The sequence below is a fragment of the Juglans microcarpa x Juglans regia genome, chromosome 5D, assembly GCF_004785595.1.
Source record: "Juglans microcarpa x Juglans regia isolate MS1-56 chromosome 5D, Jm3101_v1.0, whole genome shotgun sequence".
Lineage (NCBI taxonomy): Eukaryota > Viridiplantae > Streptophyta > Magnoliopsida > Fagales > Juglandaceae > Juglans > Juglans microcarpa x Juglans regia.
The window spans coordinates 2297958-2322511 of record NC_054602.1 but is presented as its reverse complement, the minus strand read 5'-3'; the positions used below and the strand labels follow the sequence as shown (position 1 = coordinate 2322511).

The following is a 24554-nucleotide window of genomic DNA, read 5'->3' as shown; positions in this document are numbered from 1 at the left end:
TCACATATCACAAAAGTGAAAAGGAGTAACGAGAGGAGAAAGAAAATTTTGGGAAAAATAGACGACAAAAGCAGAAGCTCCATTTGCCACCATAAAGGATACGTGCGAAAGTGAAACTGCAAAGCAATGCATGCCCCAAGCTGTGAGCTCACCGTGAATCATGGGAACCAGAAGGGGGAAGGAGAGGAGACGTTTTCATATATGAACGAATCGGTTGCGTTTGGATGTTGAAATGAGTTGAGCTGAGCTCAATTTTTCATGAATAATAGTGAGTTGAATAGTGAAATGAATTATGTGTGACTCATCTAAATTGAGTTTAAAGTATATTTGAATGTTAAAATGAGTTTAATACTTTTTATGGAAAGTTGAAAAAGATTGTGGGTCTCATGTATAAATATGTGTTAAGTTGAAAAATATTGTGGCATGTGGATCCCACGTGTAAGGAGGTTTTGAATTGAGATGAGTTTAGTAATGGGTAAGGATACTATGTGCCCGGGCATTTTTTTTTCCTTTTTTCTTTTTACATTTTTTTAATATATTTAAATATTTTTAAAAAATAAAAAAATATATAAATACACTTAAAATCATTTCCTTAATCACTAAATAAAAAAAAAATAATTGACCAGCGGTCAACTAGGGCCGTCAAACATAGGTGGCAAAGAAGTTTTATCCTTTAATAATTTGAAAGTTAAGTATTTAGATGTTAGATTCAGTTTAAAATTAGACTAAACTTAACTAAGTCATGCAACCATACGCAACCATCTTCCCAAGCTTCAGAGTTGCCTTCTGTTTCACATGTGGTGGTTTGGTCTTTTCCACGGGTGCCAGCATGGCCGATGTATGCTGTGTGTTAAAGTTGGGGGCTTCAAAGGCGAATTTTCGTTATTAAAATCCTGCAGACAGCTTTCCAAGAACACTACCGTAGCAGAGGAAGGAGTTTCGACTCCTTCATTCCTCCCCACTATTAACTTTAGTTTTTGTCAGCCACTCTCTTTTCTTTGATTTCTTTTTGAATAAATATAGATAGAAATCACTATTAGGAGCATCCATTTTATACACATGATGTGACATTATCTAGACCACACATCTCCCCAAGTGAGTGTTGGGAACAATTAACTAGAAGCAGCCATGCAGTGAGTGCAACGTGTGTACTGCTACAATGGCTTCTCTCTAGCATTACTCTTAGATACTGATTATATAGAAAATTTGAAATTTTGAAATTGAAAAATGCTTGTGCTTGCGTTATATGGATATTGAAATAAGATAGCATAAGATGAAATATGATGATTTGAGAGGATTTTACCATCCAAACTAGGTAATGTTTTTTTTAAACTTTTGTGGGATGAAATTTGCAGCTCCATAACAAGCGCTAGCTCTACCCATTTTCCTCGAGTTCAACTTTTTGCCGCCACCAATCCCTTTCCCAGATGATGAGTGTGTAAACCACACACGTCGTCTTTGGCATGCTTATACCTCCCGAGCCATCTCATCCACTTTTATTTTTTATTTTTTTTAAGAGTAGTACTATATGTATTTATAATTTTATTTACAATACCCATTTAATCAGTTTTCTTTTTAAATTCATAGAAATATCATTTTCCTTTCGTCAAATAGTTAGCCACATAACTATCGCAGATGGCCATCGCGAGGTGGACATAATAACACTGCGTACTGAATTCAAATATATTTAGATACCTGTTTATGCAAATCAGTGTAATGTAATTTAATTAGCCACTTGTTACTATTTTCTAAGAATCAAGCGTCTACGCAGCCATCCTCGAAATTGCGTTTATACTTTTAAGTGTAATTTAGATAGTGAGATGAGATGAGATAAGATAATTTTAGATAAAATTAAATAAAATATTATTAGAATATTATTATAATATTATTTTTAAATATTATTATTATTTTAAATTTTAAAAAAATTGAATTGTTTATTATATTTTATATAAAAAATTAAAAAATTATAATGATAAGATGAAATATTTTCGCTATCCAAACAAGCCTAATGGGCAATTGCCATTGCATTGTTAAGCTAATGGCAATTGCCAAAAAAACATCAGTAGCTAGCAACTTCAAGAGCCTCCCTCGCACGTCCCAAAAATAATTACAATAAGTGAAATTAATACTTCCAAAAAAAAAAAAAAAAAAGGATAATTCTCTCGACAAAGTATCTTTCATTGTAGCAGCACACTCAAGTAGCTGCAATCCGACCGAACCAAGGAGAAGCAATGGCAGCATAAATCGGGGTAAAGGAAGCTCAAAACCCGCAGTTGAAGAAAATCAGAATTGAAGGCGACTCCCAAAGAACAATAACAACATTGAGAAGAGTTGAGATAGTTTGTAAATAGTAGAATAAAATATTTTTATAATATTATTATTATTTTAAAATTTGAAAAGTTGAATTGTTTATTATATTTTGTGTAAAAATTTGAAAAGTTAAATTGTTTATTATATTTTGTATGAGAATTTAAAAAAATTATAATGATGAAGATGAGATGAGTTGAAGTAATTTGTTAATACCCTTAATGACTCAACAAAAAGCCAAGACTAGGACCCATCCGAGATACAAGACTCGTGCTGAACAACTTTGAATCATCGGAGGCAATCAAAATACATCGAACTCAGAATCGATGCGCGCATAAAATTGAACAATGGACAGCCTCCAATTACCAATAATTATTGGAGTCGGAAGCATACCCCTTAATAAAGTTCCACAATATCTATTAAATTTTCATAGTGGCAAAGATCCACCACCCTCTTGTATAAATTAAATCGCTTCTATCTAAACTATATGAAATGTGTCGGTTTTATTAATATATAAGTATGTTTTCTAAGGAAAAAAAAAAAACATATACGATTTACCATGAGCGTTCATACTCTACAAGGGCAACCAAGCATTACAAGCTCACTTGAGAGAAAAGAGATGGAACAAGATCCACCACCGACCATGCAAGGCCTGCATATTGGAGGAACCTTATACCTGTATCAACATCAAATGTACTCTGTTGGGAGAAAAAGAACAGCTTTTGGATAAAACCAGATTGTTTAATCTCGTCCGATTTTTTCCCATTTCCATTTAGATTTGGGATGTAGCCGCTTGATTTAATTGGGATGCCCAATGTGTTTGACACAACAGGGAGAATCCATTTTGCGAGAGCCTTACTACATAACTTCACAAGAAGTATGGTGGGTATCCCAAGCAACATTCTTCCCACAAAGGTAGGGATTGTAAGTTGTGGGGTAAATATACGAGGAACGGCTTCATGGTGAAACTGATGGTATGTTTGCTGGATCCCAGCTACCTGAACAAAATTGGTATTTCAGTTCATCAAATTCGCAGGAAGAAAGCGCAAAGTTTTGAATAACACGCATTACTTAAATTTGGTAACAGTTTCCTGGTCTTTTCCTTTTATACATAATTATATGAGATTTCTATAAAGTGAATGTGAAATTCATACTTGAAGCATGACAGTTATGGCAGATATAAAACATAGTAGCTTATTCATTGTTAGATGTTTTATAAGAGAGAATTCTAACTACATACTTCCCTTCCCTGATCGGTACTTTTTGTCTTTGTCAGGCTCATTTTAAATAATAATCAGCAGTTTCAGTCTAGTCTGATCCAATTATTGCAACAATATATTGGAAAAAGAGCGTATTTAGTTCCTATTGATCCTCGTGCTATATTCTCATGATAGCAGAAAGAGTTTAAAACTAAACATAGCATTAATTTGATCTTAATGAGAAAAGATTGCTTACAATTCCAAATGCCACACCATTAAAGGCTGTGTGGTACTCGATGCTTGGGGTTGGAAGCTCAGGAGTTGGATAAGCAAAGAGCAACAGGAAGCTTAGGGCGGCCCAAAAGGACGTAACTGCCACATACAGATCCGCACAATGTACGTTAACAATTAAAATAATTCAGTTAAAAATATGTAATTATTTAAATATGTTTATTTCTTAATGTTGTTCTATTTAGTGAATTGGAGGAGATGTTTGTGAAGGCTTTGATTAATAATCATCATTTGAAGGGCATGAAAATGCCTTAATTTGTACTGTTGATTATTCATAACTTAGATATCAAAACCTTCATAAATAATTGAACTGAATGCATCAATTTATTAGGAATAAATGATGTGGCTCCAAAGCAGCCAAGCTCCATGCTTCCAAATATTAATAGATATCTTTTACTAATTGCAATATCTCCATAAAGTTAAAACACAACTAGATTCTACCTTCAGTTAAACAAAATATCTAGTAATCCTGAAAAACTGCAGGCTAAAATATCTACTTCTCACCTTGACCAAAATTTGTAACCACTAAAGGATGAAGAGAAGTAGACATACCATTTTGTCCTGAGACTATAAAAATGTCAACGTATTCATGAACTGTGATCCAGAACGGAAGGATCACCAGTCCAATGGCAAGACCACCAATGACATCAACCAAACTGTGCATGCCGAGGTAAATTCTTCCTAGCAGGTAAACCAAATTTCAGTTTGTGCAGCAAGAAATAAAAAAAGCTTCCAACAACTTCTTAAATAAAAATAAACTTACCCAAACCAATGAGGCCCACAAGCAAGCAAACAAGGGCAACCCCAACAAATTTCATGGAGGCATCTTCATACTGAGGATAAGACAAGACATAGTGCAAAAGGTACCTGGAGACCCCCAGTTCAAGAGAGCTCTACAGTTAGAAGAGACAATATTATACAATGCAAAGACGAGAAGAAAAGCTCTCAAGTTGCACAAAATACAAACCAAACTATTGTTAACAAATGCATGCATGTTTCAAGCCATGTTATAATTGGCTGAAGTGAATTCATTGCTAACATGCTGATTGGCTGAAGAAGCTTACACCATTGGCCTTGACTCGTGGGGTATGATTTTTAAGCCTCTGGACATATATTTAGATACAGACAGCTAAAAGATGGCAAATGAGAAGCAGAGAGCTGGTACCCAGATAAGCAAACTGTATTAAGAGTGTGGGAAGACGGCACGCCGTATTCCAACGCATTATCTTCCTCGTCTTTCGTGGCAGTTACTCTCCTGACTGGTGGTGAACTGGGTCTCATAGCTGATACCGAATCCTATCTCACACACGCACGCACACACCTCACATAGACATCGTCATATTTATGTACCAGACCATATGCAAACAAATGAACCAATGAGAACTTGAGAACAACCAAGTAAACGAAAAAGTAGTTACCTTTATAGAGTTCCCTACATAATCGCAAAATGCTATCAAAAGGGTCATTTGCCGAGCCAATCTGGCATGCCCGCTCTATAATATTACCCAGTAGTAACACAATTTGAATAGTTAAAAGGCTGGTAAATACATTACTCAAAAGACCAATGCCCATAAGACAACAAAAAACAGACTCAGATTCAGAAGGAACCCCATTATAGGGAAGAAGAAGATACCCAGAAGAGCAGAGGAAGAAAAGCAGTGTAAAAGGGAACAGACACAACACAGGACAACCCAGAGAACAGAGCATCAAGAAACCCATGCTGGTATTTCTGCAAAACCCACCACACCAATCTCCCGAAAAAAAAATTAAACTCAATTGAAAAATACCATATATATGCGAATAATTCAAAAAGAACGAGCATCTGGGTTGCGAATTTTAGGAGTAAAATTTGACTGGAACCTGGATCTGAAGGATGAAAGGGGTCCCGGTGATGACATGGCGGGCCACCCATGGCTGCAGGAAAGATCTAAGCTTGAGGGTCACATTGAGGCGTGAAGTTAACACAATCCATGCCACAATTCCACAAAGCGTCGCTCCTTGCCACACTGCTGCGCTTTCCATCTCTCTCTCTCTCTCGTTACCACTTGGAGGAGAGGGTTCCCAGAGCAGAAGTGAGGGACGCAGAAAACAAAGTAAAAAATAGTGGCATGACTCGGACGGGTTAATTTACTATATTATTTTTTCTTCACTACCGATGAGACATTTTTTATTTTTTTATGATAAATATACTTCATTTTTTTATGAAAATGAAGTTGCATCTTTGACATGATATATATAGAAAAAATTTCAGATTACAAGTAAATTATTTACGGTTAAAGCTTCATTAGTACACAAATTTTTTTATGGTTGGTATGGTATTAACTTCTATAACTCTCTACAGAAAAATCGTCTGAAAGACTACACTCTGCCTAAAACAGAGATTTCAAACCCTACATTCCAGAGAAGGAGAGGACTTTCACTCTATGGATAAAATGTCCAAGAGACTGTTTCTTTTTTATATTTATCCACATGAAAATAATTAACAATAAACATAAACATAGATATAAAAAGACGAATTGTAATTGTAGATCCGAATTCTCATCTGAAGAAATCGAGATCCCTGGTTCCTGGTCCTAGAAACTTTGTGCATGGAGGCAGTAGAAGCTTCCTAGTGAGGTGGCGTGTGGATCTCAAGCGTTGCTTTGACCAGCACGTGTGACTCACACGCCTCTCCGTTCGACGAAAGCCTTCGGCCGTCTGAAGGATCGGCAGCCTGAGAATCCTGCGGTGGGGCGTGTGGTGGTCGCTGGGTTTCGGAAAACAGTAAATCAGCGTTTCGCCATACTTTGGACAGAAAAAACAAACAAAAATTAAAAAATAAAGGACTACACAATCTCTGGTCTAACCAGATGGAAGGAGGGAGGGAGCAGGGAGGAGTCGAAGCTCCACTCCCCCTTCTCTCTGAGTTGGGTTTTTGCTGGGGGCAAGTCTCTGGAGAGAAAAATGAGAGAGTTTGAACTATCAATGAGATATAATTTAGGAAAAAGAGCGGTGTTAGGCCACATAAATTTCTACACTTTTTTTTATTGAATAGTGTAAAAAAATATAATTTTTTTAAAATATTTTTAAAATCTATTTAAATATTTTTAAAAATAAGAAAATAAAAAAATTATTAAAAAAATACTTCATTAATTATTAAATAAAAAATAATTTAAAAAATTTGATACAAAATAGGTTTATAATTTTTCGGTCGCTCTATTATTTCTCTTTTGAAAAATTCTTCTCACAACCGATTTTTTAATCGAATTAATCTGGGAAGCAGATTAATTGAATAGTTAGATAAATATGGCATTATCTAAACTACACATCTCCTACACATCATTCAAACCGGGCTGAGAGAGAGATGATGGATGAGAGGTGGAGAGCGAGAGAGAGGTGGAGGGTGAGACAGAGAGACCAAGAGAAGGGTGGAGGGCTTGGCTGGCTCAGAGGTGCTTGAGGAGGAGTCGCGATTGTCAGGGGAGGTGCTCGGTGGGGCTAGAACCGACGCATGGCGGCGATAGGGCCGTCGGTGGCCCCGAGCCCGAGCGTATGTGAAACCCATTTTATGGGTAGTTTGCGTGTGTGCGATGGAGAGGGAGAGGGAGGTTCGTGGTGGCTGGGTTTGCGAAAGGTAGTGGCCGGTGTGAGGTGATGGAGGTGCGATGGCCTGGGTGGATGTGTACGGCAGCGCAAGTGGAGAGAAATGGGTGAAATCCATTTCGGTTGGGTTACCGCAGGGGAGAGAGAGCTGCGCATGGGGGAGATTGATAGTGGTTGACTTGGTCGCCGACGTGAGGAGGAGTCGCCGGTGGTGGTGGTGAGGCTGGGTGGCGTCGGGCTGCACCAAAGGGAGAATCAGGCATGGGGGAGAATCGGGCCATATGAGAAGAGAGAGAGAGAGAGAGAGAGAGAGAGGAACGGGAAAGAGACTGAAAAAATCAAAAATAAAAAAATGTAAAGACCAGAAGTAGCCACGTAGTGTGCGCATTGTGTGCATAACCAATGCACACAACTACAGTGGCTGCTCTGTAGCACTTCTCTTTTTAATCCTACACCGCAAACTTTATTTGGCAAATCTGGTCTAGGCCTGTCTGGCGAACCACATCACGGATCAGATGAAAAAGCCTCCTCCCTTCTTAGACAAAAACCTCATTCCTCCTTGTTTCAAAATTCCCTGATCGACATCCTCCTCGTTAGCCTCTCACATGCTCCCCCCCCCCCCCTCTCTTCAAGTGTAGATCCATTTGTTTTCGAGTGGCTCAAGCTCTTCAAGTGTACAGTTTCAAGTGAAGATTTGTTTGCTATAAGTAGACCAATGAGTGTACAGTTTGAAGAAAAATTAGTGTAAATATCTCTATTGGGGTTGAAGAAAAATTGTGAAGACTTTTTTGTTTTTTTTTTTTTGGAGATCGTAAACACAGAGGAGAACGGGGGATGTTTCTTGAGGGGGGAGAACTAGCTTGAAGAAAAATTGTTATGTATGTTTTTTTTTTACTGGGAGATTGTAAATGCAGAGGAGAACGAGGGATGTTTCTTGAGGGGGAGAACCAGTGCATCAACAACTATTGTTTTTTTTTTTTTTTTAATTTTTTTTGTATTTATAATAACAACTATTGTTTCAAGTGTAGATCACTTGACAGTTTTTTCTTTTCGAGTGGCTATTGATGCTCATCAACAACTCTAGGGGTGAAACGCGGAATGCGGGGGGAGAATGATTGGGAAGGACGCTCTTGTTTAGGTTAAAAAAATTGCACGTAAGCACAATTGTGCGGTGCAGAAAGAGAAGAGTTAGTTGTGTAAACCTACTCCCTATAATTTATTATCTTATAAGAAGTGGATCGTTGTCATCCGAACAAAATTTCCCCTTTTAGTAAGAAATAAAGTAAAAAAAAAAAAAAAAAAAAAGAGATGAATTCATGTTATGCAAACTTGATATGAAAACTATCAATTTATATATTAAAAAAAATTAAGAACTCATTTTATAAATATAATGGATCCCATAAAGTACTTTTCTAAATGATATATATGTACACCAAATTTGTAAATACTTGTATACAGATTAATTTCATTACAAAAAATAGTTTAAGTTATATTTTTTGTAGACTTTAAGGCTAATAGATTGGTTCGTAATTACTTTGATCTTGTTGCAAACCAAGATGCTTTCTCTTCAATTGAGATTCTCTTGATTAAGTACTTAATCCAATTCCATGGTTCAATACAGAGAGGTGCACATCATTACAAGTGGCAATATGTGACACGACCCATTAACCCAACACAAATATGACACGATAATAACGGATTTGAATTTAGTCTTAACGGGTTCGGGTCAAAACAGATGGACCCGTTAAGACACGATTGCTTAATGGGTCAACCCGTTATGACCCGTTAAAAAAGTTAAAGTTACAATTATACCCTTATATCTAAAAGTAAAATTGTTGGGATTTTAATTTTGATATTTTTATTGTTTGAATTGTAATTTTGGACTTGTAGTTAGTTTTATATTTTTTATAGATATTGTGATTTTAACATTTATATAAAATTATGCTAAACTTAAAAAGGTCAAACGGGTTAATTTCGAATTTGTTCAACCCATTTACATAAATGAGTTGAAACGGGTCTGGTCGTGTTAACCTATTTCGTAGTATTCACTAACGAGTCAAAATTGGTTGACACGACACGACCCATTATGTTAATGAGTCATGTTAGGATTTGAGATTTTGACATGATAAGCTTAACGGGTTAGATTAGGGTTGACTCATATAGTATGATATATATTGACACGATACGAACACGACCCATTAACACGATTTGACACCCCTACATTACATATTCAAGTGAGGATCACATGACTGTCAGAAAATTCGATAATCTTATAACTTGGTTCAGCAATTTGATTATTTTCTCTTTGTATATATTGTTGTTAATATTGATACCAAGAAATGCTCAAGAAGATGCAGAGCATCAGAAAAATATTTTATTTTGTAATTTGTATGAAATGAGCTACAACTTATATATACTCACTTACAGACGCGGGAAAGATAAAATTTAAATATCTAACTAACTCCTAACAGAAGCCTTTCTAACAGAATAAAATGAAACTACAGTATCTCTAATAACCCCCCCCCCCTCAAGCTGGAGCATGTATGTTAATCAAACCCGCTTGGAAATCAGAGCAGAAAATAATGGAAATCCTAATGGCTCAGTAAAATAGTTTGCCAATTGGTGATGAGAAGATACATGAAAAAGCTTTACAATATTGGCTTAGACTTGGTCACGAATAAAATGACAATCTATTTCTATATGTTTCGTTCTTTCATGAAACATAGGATTAGTTGCAATGTGAATTGTAGCCTTGTTGTCACAATTGAGGGCAACAACTTGAGGATGAGAAACTTGCAAGTCCTGAAGCAATGAAAGTAACCAAGCAAGCTCACAAACAGTATTGGCCATGGCTCTATATTCTAATTCAGCTGAGGACCGTGAAACAATGCACTGCTTCTTTGATTTCCATGAAATGAGAGAGTTACCAAGGAAAATACAAAAGCTTGTGACAGATTTTCTGGTATCTTGACATCCAGCCCAATCTGAATCAGTAAATGCAGTCAAGTGAAGATTAGACTTTGCAGGAAAAAAAATACTTGCCAGGAGATTCCTTAATGAATTGTAGTACTCTTTGAGCTGCATGAAGATGAGGCAATTGAGGAGAATCCATGAATTGGCTTAAGGTATGAACTGCAAAAGTTATATATTGTCTTGTGATGGTTAGATATAACAATCTTCCTACCAATCTCCTGTATGAAGTTGGATCTTCTATGAGAGGTCCATCATCCAGAGAGAGCTTTAGATGTTGTTCCATTGGAGTATTGTCAGGTTTTGATCCTAAGAAGCCAGTGTCTTGCAGAATCTCTAAGGCATATTTCCTCTGAGAAATAGAGATCCTTGAAGTGTTTCTTGCAACCTCCAACCTCAAAAAATACTTTAAAGACCCAAGATCTTTAAGCTTGAATTTCTTGTCAAGAAAAACTTTGAAGATGTTCATAGCTGCCATGTCATTGCTAGCAATGAGGATATCATCCACATATACTAACAATGCAATGAAACTAGTACCTTGAAGCCGTGTGAAAAGAGAATAATCTGATTTACTTTGCTGAAAACCAAGCTCAACAATGGTAGAAGAAAACTTGAAAAACCATTGTCTTGAAGCTTGTTTTAAGCCATACAAAGATTTGTTTAATCTACAAACCCGTGTATCATTTTTGTCACCAAATCCAGGAGGCAAAGACATGTAAACTTCCTCCAATAAATCTCTACGGAGGAATGCATTATTGACATCTAATTGAATTAGATGCCAACCCTTAGCAGCTGTTATAGAAAGAAGACACTTAACATTGACCATTTTGGCAACTGGGCAGAAGGTATCAAAATAATCCACCCCTTCTTGTTGTGTGAAATCTTTGGCAACTAATCTTGTTTTATATCTCTCAAGTGATCCATCAGATTTCAGCTTAACCCTATAAATCCATTTGCACCCAATAGGACTCTTGCCAGGGGGAAGAGTAGTTAATGTCCAAGTATTATTTGTTTCTAAGGCTTGAATTTATTCAGCCATAGCAACTCTTCAATGAGAAATCTTAACATCTTGGTGGTAGAATTTAGGTTTATTGAAAGTGGAAAGAGCTAAAGTGAAAGTTTTGTGTTTAGAAGCTAAAAGGGAATAACCAAGTGAATGAGATAAGGGGTATGACTTACCTGATAAAGGACCAGAATTCCCAAGGAAAGGTGGGGAAGAGCAAGGCTGTGAAGATGCCAAATGACAATAAAAATCTTGCAAGTGACCATGTGGCTTATGTACTTGAGATGATTTTCTAGGAAGGGAAGGCTCTTGTGAAATTTGTGGTGAATTGGAAATAGAATCTGTGTTTGAATGTAAAACAGGTTCTGTATGAGGGGATGAAACAGGTAAAACAAATTTTATAGAAGAGGGAGATGAAATAGAGTCTTCCTGATCAGGGAAAAGATTAAAATGAATGGATTGATTAGAAATTGAAGCAGGGAAAACAACATCTGAGGAAGCAGTTGAATTCTGGTTTAATGATTGGAAGGGGAATATGTGTTCATGAAAAACAACATCTCGAGAAACAAAGATTTGATGATTATCAAGATCATAAAGTTTATATCTCTTGATGGCAAGAGGATATCCTATGAAAATACATCTCCTAGCTCTAGGAGCAAATTTGGATCTGTTTTGAGCTAATGTAGAGGCATAGCAAAGAGAACCAAAGACCTTTAAATGAGAATATGAAGGTGATTTTTGGAGAAGTAGTTCATATGGAGTTTTGTTGGCAAGCAAAGTGGATGGAATTCTGTTGATCAAATATACTGATATAAGTATACATTCAGACCATAATTTTAATGGAATATGAGATTGGAAGAAAATAGCACGAGCAACATTAAAAATGTGCTGGTGTTTTCTTTCAACCACTGAGTTTTGTTGTGGAGTGGCCACACAAGATAATTGATGAACTATTCCTTTGGAAGAATAAAAATCAGACATAGCAAATTCAGATCCATTATCTGTTCTGAGAATTTTTATGAAATTGACTGTTGACCATGTTTATGAAATGTTGTAAATGCACTCGAGTGGCAGACTTACATTTCATCAAATACACCCAGGTGCTTCGAGAAAAGCCATCTACAATGGTTAAAAAGTATTTAAACTATCTAATGACTGATATGGAAAAGGGCCCCAGATATCACAATGTACAAGTTGAAAAGGTGAAGAAGAACTATGTTCACTGTGAGAAGGAAATGGTAGCCTCTTATGTTTAGCAAGTGGACATATTGAACAAGGAATTGTATTGTTGATTGAAACATTAAGTATAATAAAATATAACAATTTGATTATAGAAAATGAGGGATGACCCAACCTTTTATGCCAAACATCAAATTCAGATTGATGAGAATGAGAAACAAAAACTGAATTGAAAGGTAAATCACAAGGAAAAGTACTATGATCATCTGGTTTATGCAGTAAGTATAGTCCTCATTTGGCTTTACCCTTCCCAATCATTCTCCAATGGGTGAGGTCAAAGCAAGCATCACCAGAAAATATTAAGCAACAAGAAGATGATTTTGTTAGTTGACTGACAGAGAAAAGATTGAATTTAAAAGAAGGCACATAGAGGACATTATGTAGAATGAGTTGTGGAGACAAATGAATAGAACCAATGTGTGTAACTAGTGCTGAAATGCCATTAGGCATTTTAACAAACGCATTATGTGCAGAATGAAAGATTGTAAAAAAACATGTGCTATGGACCATGTGGTCCGTAGCACCTATATCCACAATCCAATCATCAGAATTAATAAATGATGGAGATATGGTTTTAATGGAAAAGACAGAAGAAAACACAGAGTTACCCGAAAGATGATCAATTGGAGAGGTAACATTTGATGTTTAAGATACATGTGACTCGGAATTGAGGAGAGTAAGAAGTTGTTAACATTGTTCTGGTGTGAATGGAAATGATGAATCAGCAGCAACTTGATGAGCTGAGGATGAAGGAATTGCAGATTTCCATTTGGAGCGATATCCAGGAGGATATCCATGTAACTTGAAGCACTTGTCAATAGTGTGCCCTGGAAGAGAACAGTGAGAACAAATAGGTCTTTCTTTTCGAGGGAAAGCCTTAGTCTGATGAACAGGTTTGAATGTAGATGAAAGTGCAACAGATGGAATGTGTGAGACTAGCACTGATCCAATGTCTCTCTGGCGTTCCTCTTGAAGAACGAGTGAGAAGACCTTGTTGATAGGAGGAAGTGGATCAATTAGGAGTATTTGACCACGGACTTGAGAGAATGAATCATTGAGGCCCATCAAAAATCGCATGACATAATCTTGCTGGTGCATATCCATCAAAGCACGTAATCCTCCACAAGAATAGATAGGTAAGGGCCTATAGTTCATCAGCTCATCCCATAGACCCTTCATTTGAGTGTAGTACGCACTAACAGAAAGATCATTTTGCATGAAAGATCTAATTGATTTCTGCAACTGGAAGATCTGAGGGCCATTGCCTTGAGAGAAACGTTGTTGAAGATCTGACCACATTTCCATGGTAGATTCAACGTAGATTACACTGGTAGCAATCTCTTTGGAAAGAGAGTTGAGAGGCCATGACAAAAGCATGTTGTTACATCGAGTCCAGTGATGAAAGAGAGGAGAAGTGTTCGATGGCTTAGCAAGAGAGTCATCAATAAAACCTAATTTGTTCTTGGCAGTAAGGGCCATGATCATGGATCTACGCCAAAGTGTGATAGTTTTCACCAATGAGAATTTGTGTAACAAGAACAAATCCAGGGCTATCTCCATGATGAAGATAATAAGGATTGGAAGAATTAGAAGGATTTGAGAAAGAAGATGAGGAAGGCACATATGAAGATTCAGAAGAAGGGGTAGTCATGATGTTTTGCGCGGGAGTGTATTGTTCAAACTGATACCATGTTAATATTGATACCAAGAAATGAAACTATAGTATCTCTAATAATTGTATCTCTATATTATAACTCCTAACAGAAGCCTTTATAACAGAATAAAATGAAACTATAGTATCTCTAAGAATTGTGGTTAAAATGAGTTGAGAATTTTTAGAGAATTGTGTTTGAACTACATTATGTTTCCAGAACAGGACGTTTAGACAATATTTAAATTTTCATAAAATGATATAAAACTCAAGCTCTAATGCCTACGATCTGATCTCTTCTGATTTAGATAATATAATTCGCGATAAGATGAATTACAGAGATGCTAGCGATGAATACAGAGGAGCAATCACTCTAGCTTAAGGCCATACCTGTCAATGTAGCTGTCATGCATGGTCCATGGAGATTTAAAGGCTCAAGCACAACTTGCCTATTGCTCTCTAAAATAAGTGCGAGTGATTGTGGATGGCCAATAAATATCCAGTGGATATTGCGTACCAGTATTCGATGCTATTAAATGCCTTTGGGTTAGTGGTACTTGAAGTCTGACAATATAATTAATGGGGGCTAGCTAATGGCACAAACAACCGTGGCTTCTTCTGCTTCAAGAGCTCCATCTCACTATTTTCCACCCAGAAACTCTAGCTAGTACGCAAGTTTTGACATTTTCGAGTCTGATAAAATATGGCACCCAGAAACTCTAGCTAGTTTTGACAAATTCATTTCCAAAAACAGTACACAAGGGCATCTGCATGTGGAACCCGGGTCCAAGCGGATTCCACAGAGACAGTAGCTAGAGACAGTGCAAAAGGTTTTGCTACTTACATAGAGGTGTCAAGCTTATTGCAAATGGTACTCTTCCTTGTTCATCTCTCTCTCCCGCTCAAAGTAAAAACGAAAAACGAAAAAGTAAAGAGACAGTTCTCTTGGTTAATTTTCTCCAATACATGTATGTCATGTATTTGACAAATTTTATTTCATCATGATCACAGAGTGCAAGCTGTGCTGCTTACACCTGTAACTTATTCATCACAGAGTACTGCATATAGTACGTAATGTTATAACCCATGCATGCATGCACACTTCTTTCACAAAGACAGACAGTACGTAAGGGTTGTATCCAAGACCTTGCCCTAACTACTGGCTTAACAACCTCGGGTTTATGCCAGGCAGCATGAAAGGCAAGGAATTCAGAATCATTCTCCAATATAGCCATGCATCTGTTTCTCATCCAAGTTCACCCATGCCTCACTTCATTCCCACCTTCCTTTTTCTTGAAAATCTCGTTTGTATACGAAAAATATTTTATCTTATCTCATTTTATTATTATAATTTTTTTAAATTATCATATAAAATATAATAAATAATTTAAAATTTTCAAATCTCAAAATAATAATATTAAAAAATAATATTCTAACATTATTTTATTTAATTTTTAATTTTTATCTCAACTTATTTAATCAAACGGCAGGTAAGTTTACTAGATGCTGTACCAACTCCGCCCATGTTCCCAGACCAAATGGCCGGCTTCCCCCATCCAACATCTAGCTAATGCTTCCATTCGGCCGTGATCCATCCAACTGGAGAAAGTGTACTCCTCTGGGTATTCCTTGGAGTGTACTAGTTTTCTGCCACCCGATTTAGGTTCTCACAGTAAACTTCAAAACCTTCATCTCCTTGCAGATTGGTTACCCTGATCATTGTTAATTCTCTGCACGGCTTCTCTCAAGTCTGCTACAAAGCCACTTAGCTGCATCTCCATCTCTACCGAGTCATAATCATAGGCTGCGGTGATGCTTTTAAAATGAAATTTCCCACAGAATTATCCGACAAGCATGGCTTCCTTAGTCACCGGATGTTTACTTCTTGGTTTATAATAGTTGGTTTTGGAGAATCTGATATTACTCTAGAATCAGCCATGGCACGCTCAGAAATAAAACCATTCAGCGCTTCAACCGGAGGAAAGTGTGATGGCGATGATGCCTTAGAAAAACCAGGATACGGGACTCGTTTCACATGCCCTCCTGTCTCGGCTGCCCAATGGATGAAGAAAGGCCTCAAGGTGGCCCCATCTGCGATCTTGTGTGATACGCACAAGCCGACTGCTATTCCACCACACAGTCAAACATGCTCACTTGAAAGGCTATTGGGCAGCTTCCTCCAGGTTTCTTTGTGCAATGGCAAGCAAGGAAAAAACTGATTAAATGACTCAATTTCAGGATATGTTGAAGGAAGTCCAATATACGGCAACGAACTCGATCGAGCCTCATTGAATGGAACGCCCTCGCCGAAAGAATCGATAAAGTTGTCTTTGCTCCTTCCAGAAAATGGGTAGAAGTGATATATTAAGGGTTTACTTTTATTTTTATGCAGCAGTACTACTCCTGATTTTCTTGTAATGATGTATTTATTGGGATTCTCTGATCCCTCGTTCATGTATTGTAAAAATCTTCTAATCATCATTTTTTTTTTTTCAGTATTCTCTCCGACATTAAATGATATGTTAAAAAATAAAATATAATAAATAATATTTAATCACTTAATGTCATAGATGAATAACATTACTCTTTATATATTACGAAGGCGGAAGCCGGCTATGTTAGTCGATCAGTATAAAAATAGTTTATGTTTTAAAATTATTTTATATAACGATCAATAATGCGGTTCAATAATAAAAGGTGATGCTACACCCACTGATAAGGCTAATATTTTTTTTTTCCAAACATTTTTTTTCAAACTCTTTAAACATTTTTTTTAAAAAATAAAAAAATCACAAAATTATTAGAAAAACACTTCCTTAATTACTAAATAAAAAAATAAAAAAGCCAATCAGTGACTTTTGTGTGTGGCTTTTGTCTGTGGGAATATCATTTCCCAATGATAAATGGTGTATTTATTTATTGACTTGTAGTTAATAAAATTCATGTTTTATATTTTTTAGTTTTCTAATAGCCTAACGTCACATTATATAAAAAGATGCATGATAAAATGATAATATTATTTAAGATCATTATGACAAATGAAATTATTCTAAATGAATAAAAAAAAAAAAGGTAAAAGAAAAGAGATCAAAGTTCTGTATAAACTAAAATTTCATAAATCAAAATGCTAAATCGACACCGTTTACAAAATAAACTCGATCAATGAAGAGAAAACACACACAAAGAAGTTATAATTAATATAATATATATGTATCATTTTATTTTGACCAAATTTATTTCATCATGGCGAGAATGCAAGCCGTATATGCAGCCCGAGCCTACACCTATAACTTGTTTTTCACACCAGCTCAGCACGAGCAGCTTTCCTAGTTCTGGAATAGTACTACTACTGCATAACATATATAGAGTATGTGACGTTATAATTTTAGTTATAACGTCATGTATACCCATGCACACTAGTTGGTCAAATATAGACATTTCCGACCTATTGGCTTAACACCCATGCCGGGTTTAGGGTAGCAAAGGCAAGGAATTCTGGGTCATTCTCGAATATGGCCATCAGTTTTTCATCCAAGGTCACCCATGCCTCTACTCCATTCCCACATTGCGTTTTCTTGTAGAAAATGAGATTCCTACTTGTGGGACCGACCTCCCCCATGATCCCGGACCAAATGGGTTTCCCCCATCCAAAATCTAAGCCATTGATATCCAAACCCAACCAACTGGAGAAAGTGTACACGTCTGGGTATTTCTGTCCTAGTTTTTCTGTCATCCGTTTTTGGATGATCTCGCAGTAAACTTCAAAACCCTGGTCACCTTGCAGAGTACTTATGTAATCACCATTAACTTTCTGCACGGCTTCTCTCAAGGATGCCGCCAAGCCACTTAGTTGTATCCCCGTGATCTTTGCTGAGTCATGACGATCAAGGGCTACCGATGTTTCTAAAAAGATATTTCCCGCAGAATTATCTGGTAAGCGTGGTTTCGTTAGTCGCCGGATGTTTACTGCTTGGTTTATGATAGTTGGCTTTGGAGGACCTGATATTACTCTTGAAGCAGCCATGGCATGCTCAGAAATAAAACCAGTCAGCGCTTCAACTCGGGTTGGGTCGTCCACTCGTTCACTCTTTGCTTTCTCTCTTAGGGTAGTTACGGCACTCCCATCAAACACAAACCTCCTTGTCTTCATGTGCTTGCTTTCATTAAAGCAAATACTCTCAACTAAAGAGACCAAGCTCTGAGGCAATACATTTTGTGGAGGAAAGTGTGATGCAGATGATGCCTCAGAAAAATCAAGACACAGTACTTTTTTACGAGGCCCCCCTGTCGCAGCTGCCCAATGGAAGAAGAGAGGGCGCAACGTGCTTCCATCTGCAATCTTGTGTGACGCGCACATGCCGATTGCTATTCCACCACAATCAAATATGCTCACTTGAATGGCTAATTGGGCAGCTTCCTCCGGGTTTGGTTCTTTGTGGAATGGCAAGCAAGGAAGAAATTGGTTCAGTGACTCGGTTTCAGAATGTTGAAGGAAGTCCAACATATGGCAACGGACTCGAGCCTCATTGAATGGAACGCCCTCGTCGAAAGAATCGACAAAGAAGTTGTCTTTGATCCTTCCAGAAAAGGGGTAGAAGTGATTTAGAGTTTCTGAGAGTGACTCTTTTAGCTGAGTTGACAAGGATCGGTTTCTTTTAGAATGAGTATGGTTCTTAGAATCATAAAAGATGATAAGTGGAGAATAGAGTGTGGGTACTAACTGGTCCAAGTAAGAGAGTTTGTATGGTTTCGGAAAATGAAGTGATGTTCGTAAATTGGATGGTCTGATGATTTCTCTTGAAATGATCTCGACTTCCATTGTCATTTTTTCCGCACCAAAGCTTTTCATCATGAAACTCATGTTGCTCCTATATTGTAATTCCGTATATTCCACACAAAGGTCGTTTTCCTTTATAAAGATCAGAATGTAATCACAAGGAGAGTCTCGTCATTTCCCTTTTTTTCATAATTATCAAATTAAACAGCTTTCTTTCCACTAAAACAATATCAGAACATGATCTTATGTCGATTTTATCATTTTACCACAAACAAATAAAAACAAAAACAACTTTCACATTACTTAATTTGAAAATATAATTTCTGAATGAGAAATTAATTATAGTCACCGAAAAATTATACAAATATTTTATATCCATTTTTTTTAATTTTTTAATTTAATGATTAAAGAAGTATTTTTTTTAATAATTTTGTATTTTTTTAAATATTTAAACTGATTTAAAAAATGATTGAAAAAAAAATAATGAGAAATTCGGGATCAAAAAATGTCTTGAATGAGATTTTCTTTTTTATTTTTTACTAAATGATTAAAAAATATTTTTTAATAATTTTGTGAATTTTTTATTTTTTTAAAAAATATTTATGATGATTAAAAAATTATACTATTCAGTACAGGTCTCGAATTCGGGACCGTAGCAGTAGTAAAAACAATTTATGCTATACGGTACGATTTTCTGTATAGTAGCAGACTAGCAGTACTCTTTCTGAATTTTGTTCATCGACGTTAATGTCAAAAGTACATTCTATCTCGATTTTCTAGTCTCTGTAAAGCTCTAAATATTGTTTAACGTACGTACCATTCCAAATGGGAAATCTTCATTAAAGAACTGTAGTCTGTAGTAAATGGGGCAACCGATTTGCGTTTGTTCAGTCATTTTGTCTTTTTATTTTGATATCTTATTTATTTTAATTTATTTTAATTTTTTTATTTAATAATTAAAGAATAGACTATTAACGTATTCATATTTTTTTATATTTTTAAAATTATTTTAAAATAATAATAATAAATATGAATAAAAAAATTTTAAAAAAAATAAAATGTTAAATTTCACCTAGCGGTGAGACTGGGCGGCTGCTGGAGGCAGAGTAGCCGACTCTTCTTTATTACCTTGGCATCTCATGGGGGAAATGAGTAGACGAAATAAAGTACATTCAGCCCACCCTAGGAAGTAGGAAGGCGCAAACTATTCATTCAAGGACGAGGGGCGCCCCCAAAATCTATTGCTATATAAAAGTGGAGTTATATGACATTTTATATATAAAAATAGATATTTTATTTATTAAATTTAAAATATTATGTTTATAAAGTGATAAATTTTTTAAAAGTAATATTTAATTATAAATTATTGTAACTTTTAAGTTTTATTTCTTTTCTTACATATGAAGATATAAATCGATTTAAAACTCTACCCAAAATCATTAATTCAATATTTATATTGTTTTGTATTTTAAGTAGAGTTATATGAATCTAATGTGACATTCTACTCATAAAAGTAAGTATTTTATTTCTACCTATTAAACTTGAAGTGTTATGTTTATGGAGCAGTAATCCTTTTAAAAGCAATATTTCATTATGAACTATTGTAACTTTTAAGTTTCATTTTTTTTCTTACATATAAATATATAAACCAATTCAAGTCCTTACCTAAAGGTATTATTTCAACTTTTATATTGTTTTGTCAAATAAATCGTCCTATAAATCGTTTCGAATTTCTCCACTATAAAATTCAGTCTCTTTCTAAATCTCTCTCCCTCATACACAACATACACATCAATTTGCGCATTGCACGGGTTATAGACTCGCTAAGGATAGTGCTAGTGTTCGGCTAGCTTTGACGCATGCCCACTAGTATAAATTTTATTTTTTATTTTTTATTTTTTTATATTTTTTTAACATATTTAAATATTTTTCAAAAATAAAAAAATACACCAATACACTAATAGCCACTTCCTTAATCAGTAAGTAAAAAAAATTAAATGCATAAATGGTCAAAATAATGGAGTAAAATGAGACGGCATAGTAGCATTATTCCAAAATTAATTCTGGGCCATCTCATTAGCCTACCATTAAAAAAACAAAAAACAAAAAATTCACCTTGAAGTCTTTAGGAGTCGTTTGGATTGACAAATATTCACAACTCATCTTATCTCATTATTATAATTTTTTTAAATTCTCACATGAAATATAATAAACAATTCAATTTTTTCAAATCTTAAAATAATAATAATATTAAAAAATAATATTCTAACAATGTTTTATTTAACTTTCAATTTTTATCTAAAATCATTTCATCTCATTATCCAAACAGCTTCTAAATCATATATGTCTATCTAATATGACTTATTATTTTTATTCTTATATTTTAATGCTTTAATATGTATATATTTAAATAAAATAATAAATTATATATTAATTAGATAAAGACGTTTGGTGTAAAATTTTCTTATAACATTTTTTTTTTTAAATATAAAGTGTAGAATTGAATTCTAAAATTATTAAAATTTAACAAATCATCGCATCAAGTTAACAAACACCAGACATGTAAGCAAAAGAGAGCGTACATTCTAATAAGGGCAAGCACCGATTTTCAGAGTTGGAGCCGGGTTTTTCAGAGTTGGATTCTCCTAAACCCGGCTCCAACTCTACTTTTGTCGAAGTTTAGATTCAAACTTTGACTTCAATTTTAATTTGTGTAGGCTCTGGCTTGTCAGAGTTGAGTCAAATTTGACCTTTCAGCTTTGAATTTTTGTTTAGTTCGTATTTAGTCCGTTTAAAAAATAATTTTTTGTGAACTTTCAAATTTCAATTTTTTGAAAAAATTAAAAATTAAAATAAATTCATTCAACTGCTAATTTACTTCTATACTAATATTTAACTTAATTTTATACTAGACTTATACTATAGTGTTACGTGTTATTACATTATATTAGTGTCTAACTTATTTGTAACTTATTTCTACACTATACTTACTTCTAGTGTCTAATTACATGTTATTATACTTTAGTAAATTGTTATTATGTGTTATTAACTTATTATACTATTATTAGTTATTTCTACACTATTGTTTAATTTATTTTTATACAAGACTTATAGTATAGTGTCTAATTGCATGTTATTATACATTAGTATTATATGTTATTATACTAAGGTCTAACTTAATTATACACTAGACTTTCTAGTGTCTAATTCTATGTTAATATACTTTAATAAATTAGTATATGTGTTATTAGCTTATTATACTAGACTTATTTAATACTAGTGTCTAATTTATTTTTATACTTGATTATATATAGTAGTAATACTATAATATTTAAATATACTAAACTATCATTAGTCTATTTATATTATAGTATAATTATATTATTTTATAATAATTAGTTCATACTAGTATATTATTGAATTTACCTATATAAGTTATAGTTCTATAAATATACTAGTGTATATGATAAATATACTAGTATATATGATAAATATATAGATAAATACATATTTTTATAACATATGTACAATATCAGAGTCAGAGTTGGTCCAACGACACCTCCAACACTCCGACAACGAAGTTGTCGGAGCAGAGTCAGAATGAAGCCAAATTCAAAATTGAATTTTCAGATTTTTACTTAACCTTACGTTGAAAAATTCAACAACTACCAGATAAGAGAAATCTGCATCGACTTCTTCAAACAACATTTCATCTTCAAATTTATCTAATTTATCAATAGTTGGCCCACATTGAATTTGCCAAACCCATTTCATTTAAAATATGATCTACAATAATTTCATCTTTTTTTTCAAAGATGAAAAGTACTGTATGAAATCTAAATGCATTATTTATTAATTTAGGCTCACTCTCTCCCGCCATTTCTTTCTTTCCCTTATTCTTCTCTCTTTATCTCTCGCGTCTCTTATTTCTTCTCTTCTTCTCTCTTTCTCTCTCTCGTCTCTTTCTTCTTTCTCTTCTTCTATTTTTTTTTTCTCTTCTTCCCTCTCCCCCTTCTCTTCCTTCTTTCCCTTTTTTTAATTTTTTTTCTTTTTTTTTTCTCTTCTTCTTCCCTCTTTCTATCCTGCATCTAAAAAAGTTCCCATCTTTCTCTCCCACGACTATTCTCTTCACCACGACACCGCGACAAGTTCTCTCCAACAGGATAGGCAATAACATAGTAAAATTCAAAACCCTAATCTTGATTTTACTCTTGATTTTATTGTTTGGGTTTGATTTTGTTTTTAGCAAGAGTTTTTCAATTTCTAGTTTTGATTTTAACACAATAGGGCTCAATTTCACTTCTATTTCCTAGTTTTGCTACTTGTATACAAGTAATTAAAATTTCGTTGGCTTCAGTAAACTGTTGTTAGTGTTGAAAAAAAATTAATTAAAAAATAAAAAATTAATTAAAAATATATGAAAATAAATAATAATAATATTTTATTATTATAGAGAGTGTGATGACTAATATAATGTAAATTTCAAATTTTGAATGATTAGTTAAAAATAAAAAAGCTACATATTAGTTAAAATTTTAAAAATAGGATGGTCAATCTAACACTAATGTTCTAATACACGCAACTATAGCTAGTACAATGCAACTATAACCAGCTAGTACACGCAATATTCTTTCCAAAATAAATAGTGGGGAAATTAATAGGTCAGTTTACTTTTTTTCTTTCTTATTTCTTTCTTTCTTTCAATCTCAATTATAGCTTATGTGATCATCAAATCTATCTCAAGCATTTATAATATCTTACTGAAAAAAAAAAAAAAAACTGATTATAAACTTGCATCATGATCAGAGTCTGTTATGGGTTTATAGTACAATATATATATGTTCTATAAAATGTATTTTTGTTTGTCATTTTTTTCTAGATAGGAGAAAAAGGTAAATAAATAGAACAAAATAATTATGTTATTACTGTTAACATCATGTTTCGTACGCCTTTAAGTCGGATTCTAACAACTCGGGTCTTAAGTCTTTTACTTGCACACTTAAAACACGGAGAGTGGGGGACCTTGGTGGAGGCCGGACAATCTTTGATATTAAAGTCAATATCTCTTTAGTAGTTTGTGTGAGAGTTTTATGAATTAGAGAGAGTTCTTCCTACCTGGAGGTCGGCTTTTATACTATGTTTCTGGGTAGGGATAGCTCGTACCTGACTTCAGGGAGCCCATATCCTTTCAGTTGTTCGCTTAGTTAGAATCTTTTAATACGACTTGGTTTCTAGAGCGGCTTCATTAATGCAACATGGAGTTCAGAGAGTGGCGTCATTAATGCGGTGAGACTCCTTGACTCACTTTACCTTGTGGATGTTCCTTGTTAACCCTCTCCATGCCTGTTGTCAAGAGATCAAGGGTTCTCCATATTTTCTGCCCACCTACCTACGCATGTTTCCGAGGGTCGGGTGTCATTGGGGAGATGTCACGGCGGCGGGTCTCATCTGCTCCTACTATCCGCTTTCTCTACGTGTGGGTTGCTTCGTAGGTTGGTTTTACTCATGAGCCGAGTACTCTGCAGAGGCCCACTA

The 24554-nt window shown here is 34.8% G+C and overlaps 3 protein-coding genes and 1 pseudogene across 7 annotated transcripts; all 4 read right to left on the bottom strand.

The window, feature by feature from the left end:
* Positions 1–2791: 2791 nt before the first annotated feature.
* Positions 2792–5901, bottom strand: LOC121265986 (lipid phosphate phosphatase delta). 5 transcript variants are annotated; one of them, XM_041169667.1, is made up of 8 exons: positions 5658–5901; positions 5431–5526; positions 5216–5290; positions 4963–5093; positions 4561–4664; positions 4350–4478; positions 3763–3878; positions 2792–3305 (listed from the first exon to the last, which is right to left on the bottom strand). In XM_041169667.1, the coding sequence occupies exons 1-8, from the start codon at positions 5817–5819 to the stop codon at positions 2901–2903; spliced, it is 1218 nt and encodes a 405-aa protein (XP_041025601.1). In that variant the 5' UTR covers positions 5820–5901; the 3' UTR covers positions 2792–2900. The 5 variants fall into 5 exon arrangements, with proteins under 5 accessions (XP_041025601.1, XP_041025605.1, XP_041025602.1 ...); XM_041169671.1 differs by having other exon boundaries at positions 5216–5276; positions 5658–5864; XM_041169668.1 differs by having other exon boundaries at positions 5216–5276; positions 5431–5548; positions 5658–5857.
* A 7377-nt stretch (positions 5902–13278) lies between these two features.
* Positions 13279–14070, bottom strand: LOC121264752. The gene has a single exon (XM_041168054.1). The coding sequence runs from the start codon at positions 14068–14070 to the stop codon at positions 13279–13281; it is 792 nt and encodes a 263-aa protein (XP_041023988.1).
* Positions 14071–15890: 1820 nt separating this feature from the next.
* Positions 15891–16697, bottom strand: LOC121264750 (annotated as a pseudogene).
* A 707-nt stretch (positions 16698–17404) lies between these two features.
* On the bottom strand, positions 17405–19130 carry LOC121264319 (stemmadenine O-acetyltransferase-like). Its single transcript, XM_041167445.1, has one exon. The coding sequence runs from the start codon at positions 19101–19103 to the stop codon at positions 17688–17690; it is 1416 nt and encodes a 471-aa protein (XP_041023379.1). The 5' UTR covers positions 19104–19130; the 3' UTR covers positions 17405–17687.
* Positions 19131–24554: the final 5424 nt, after the last annotated feature.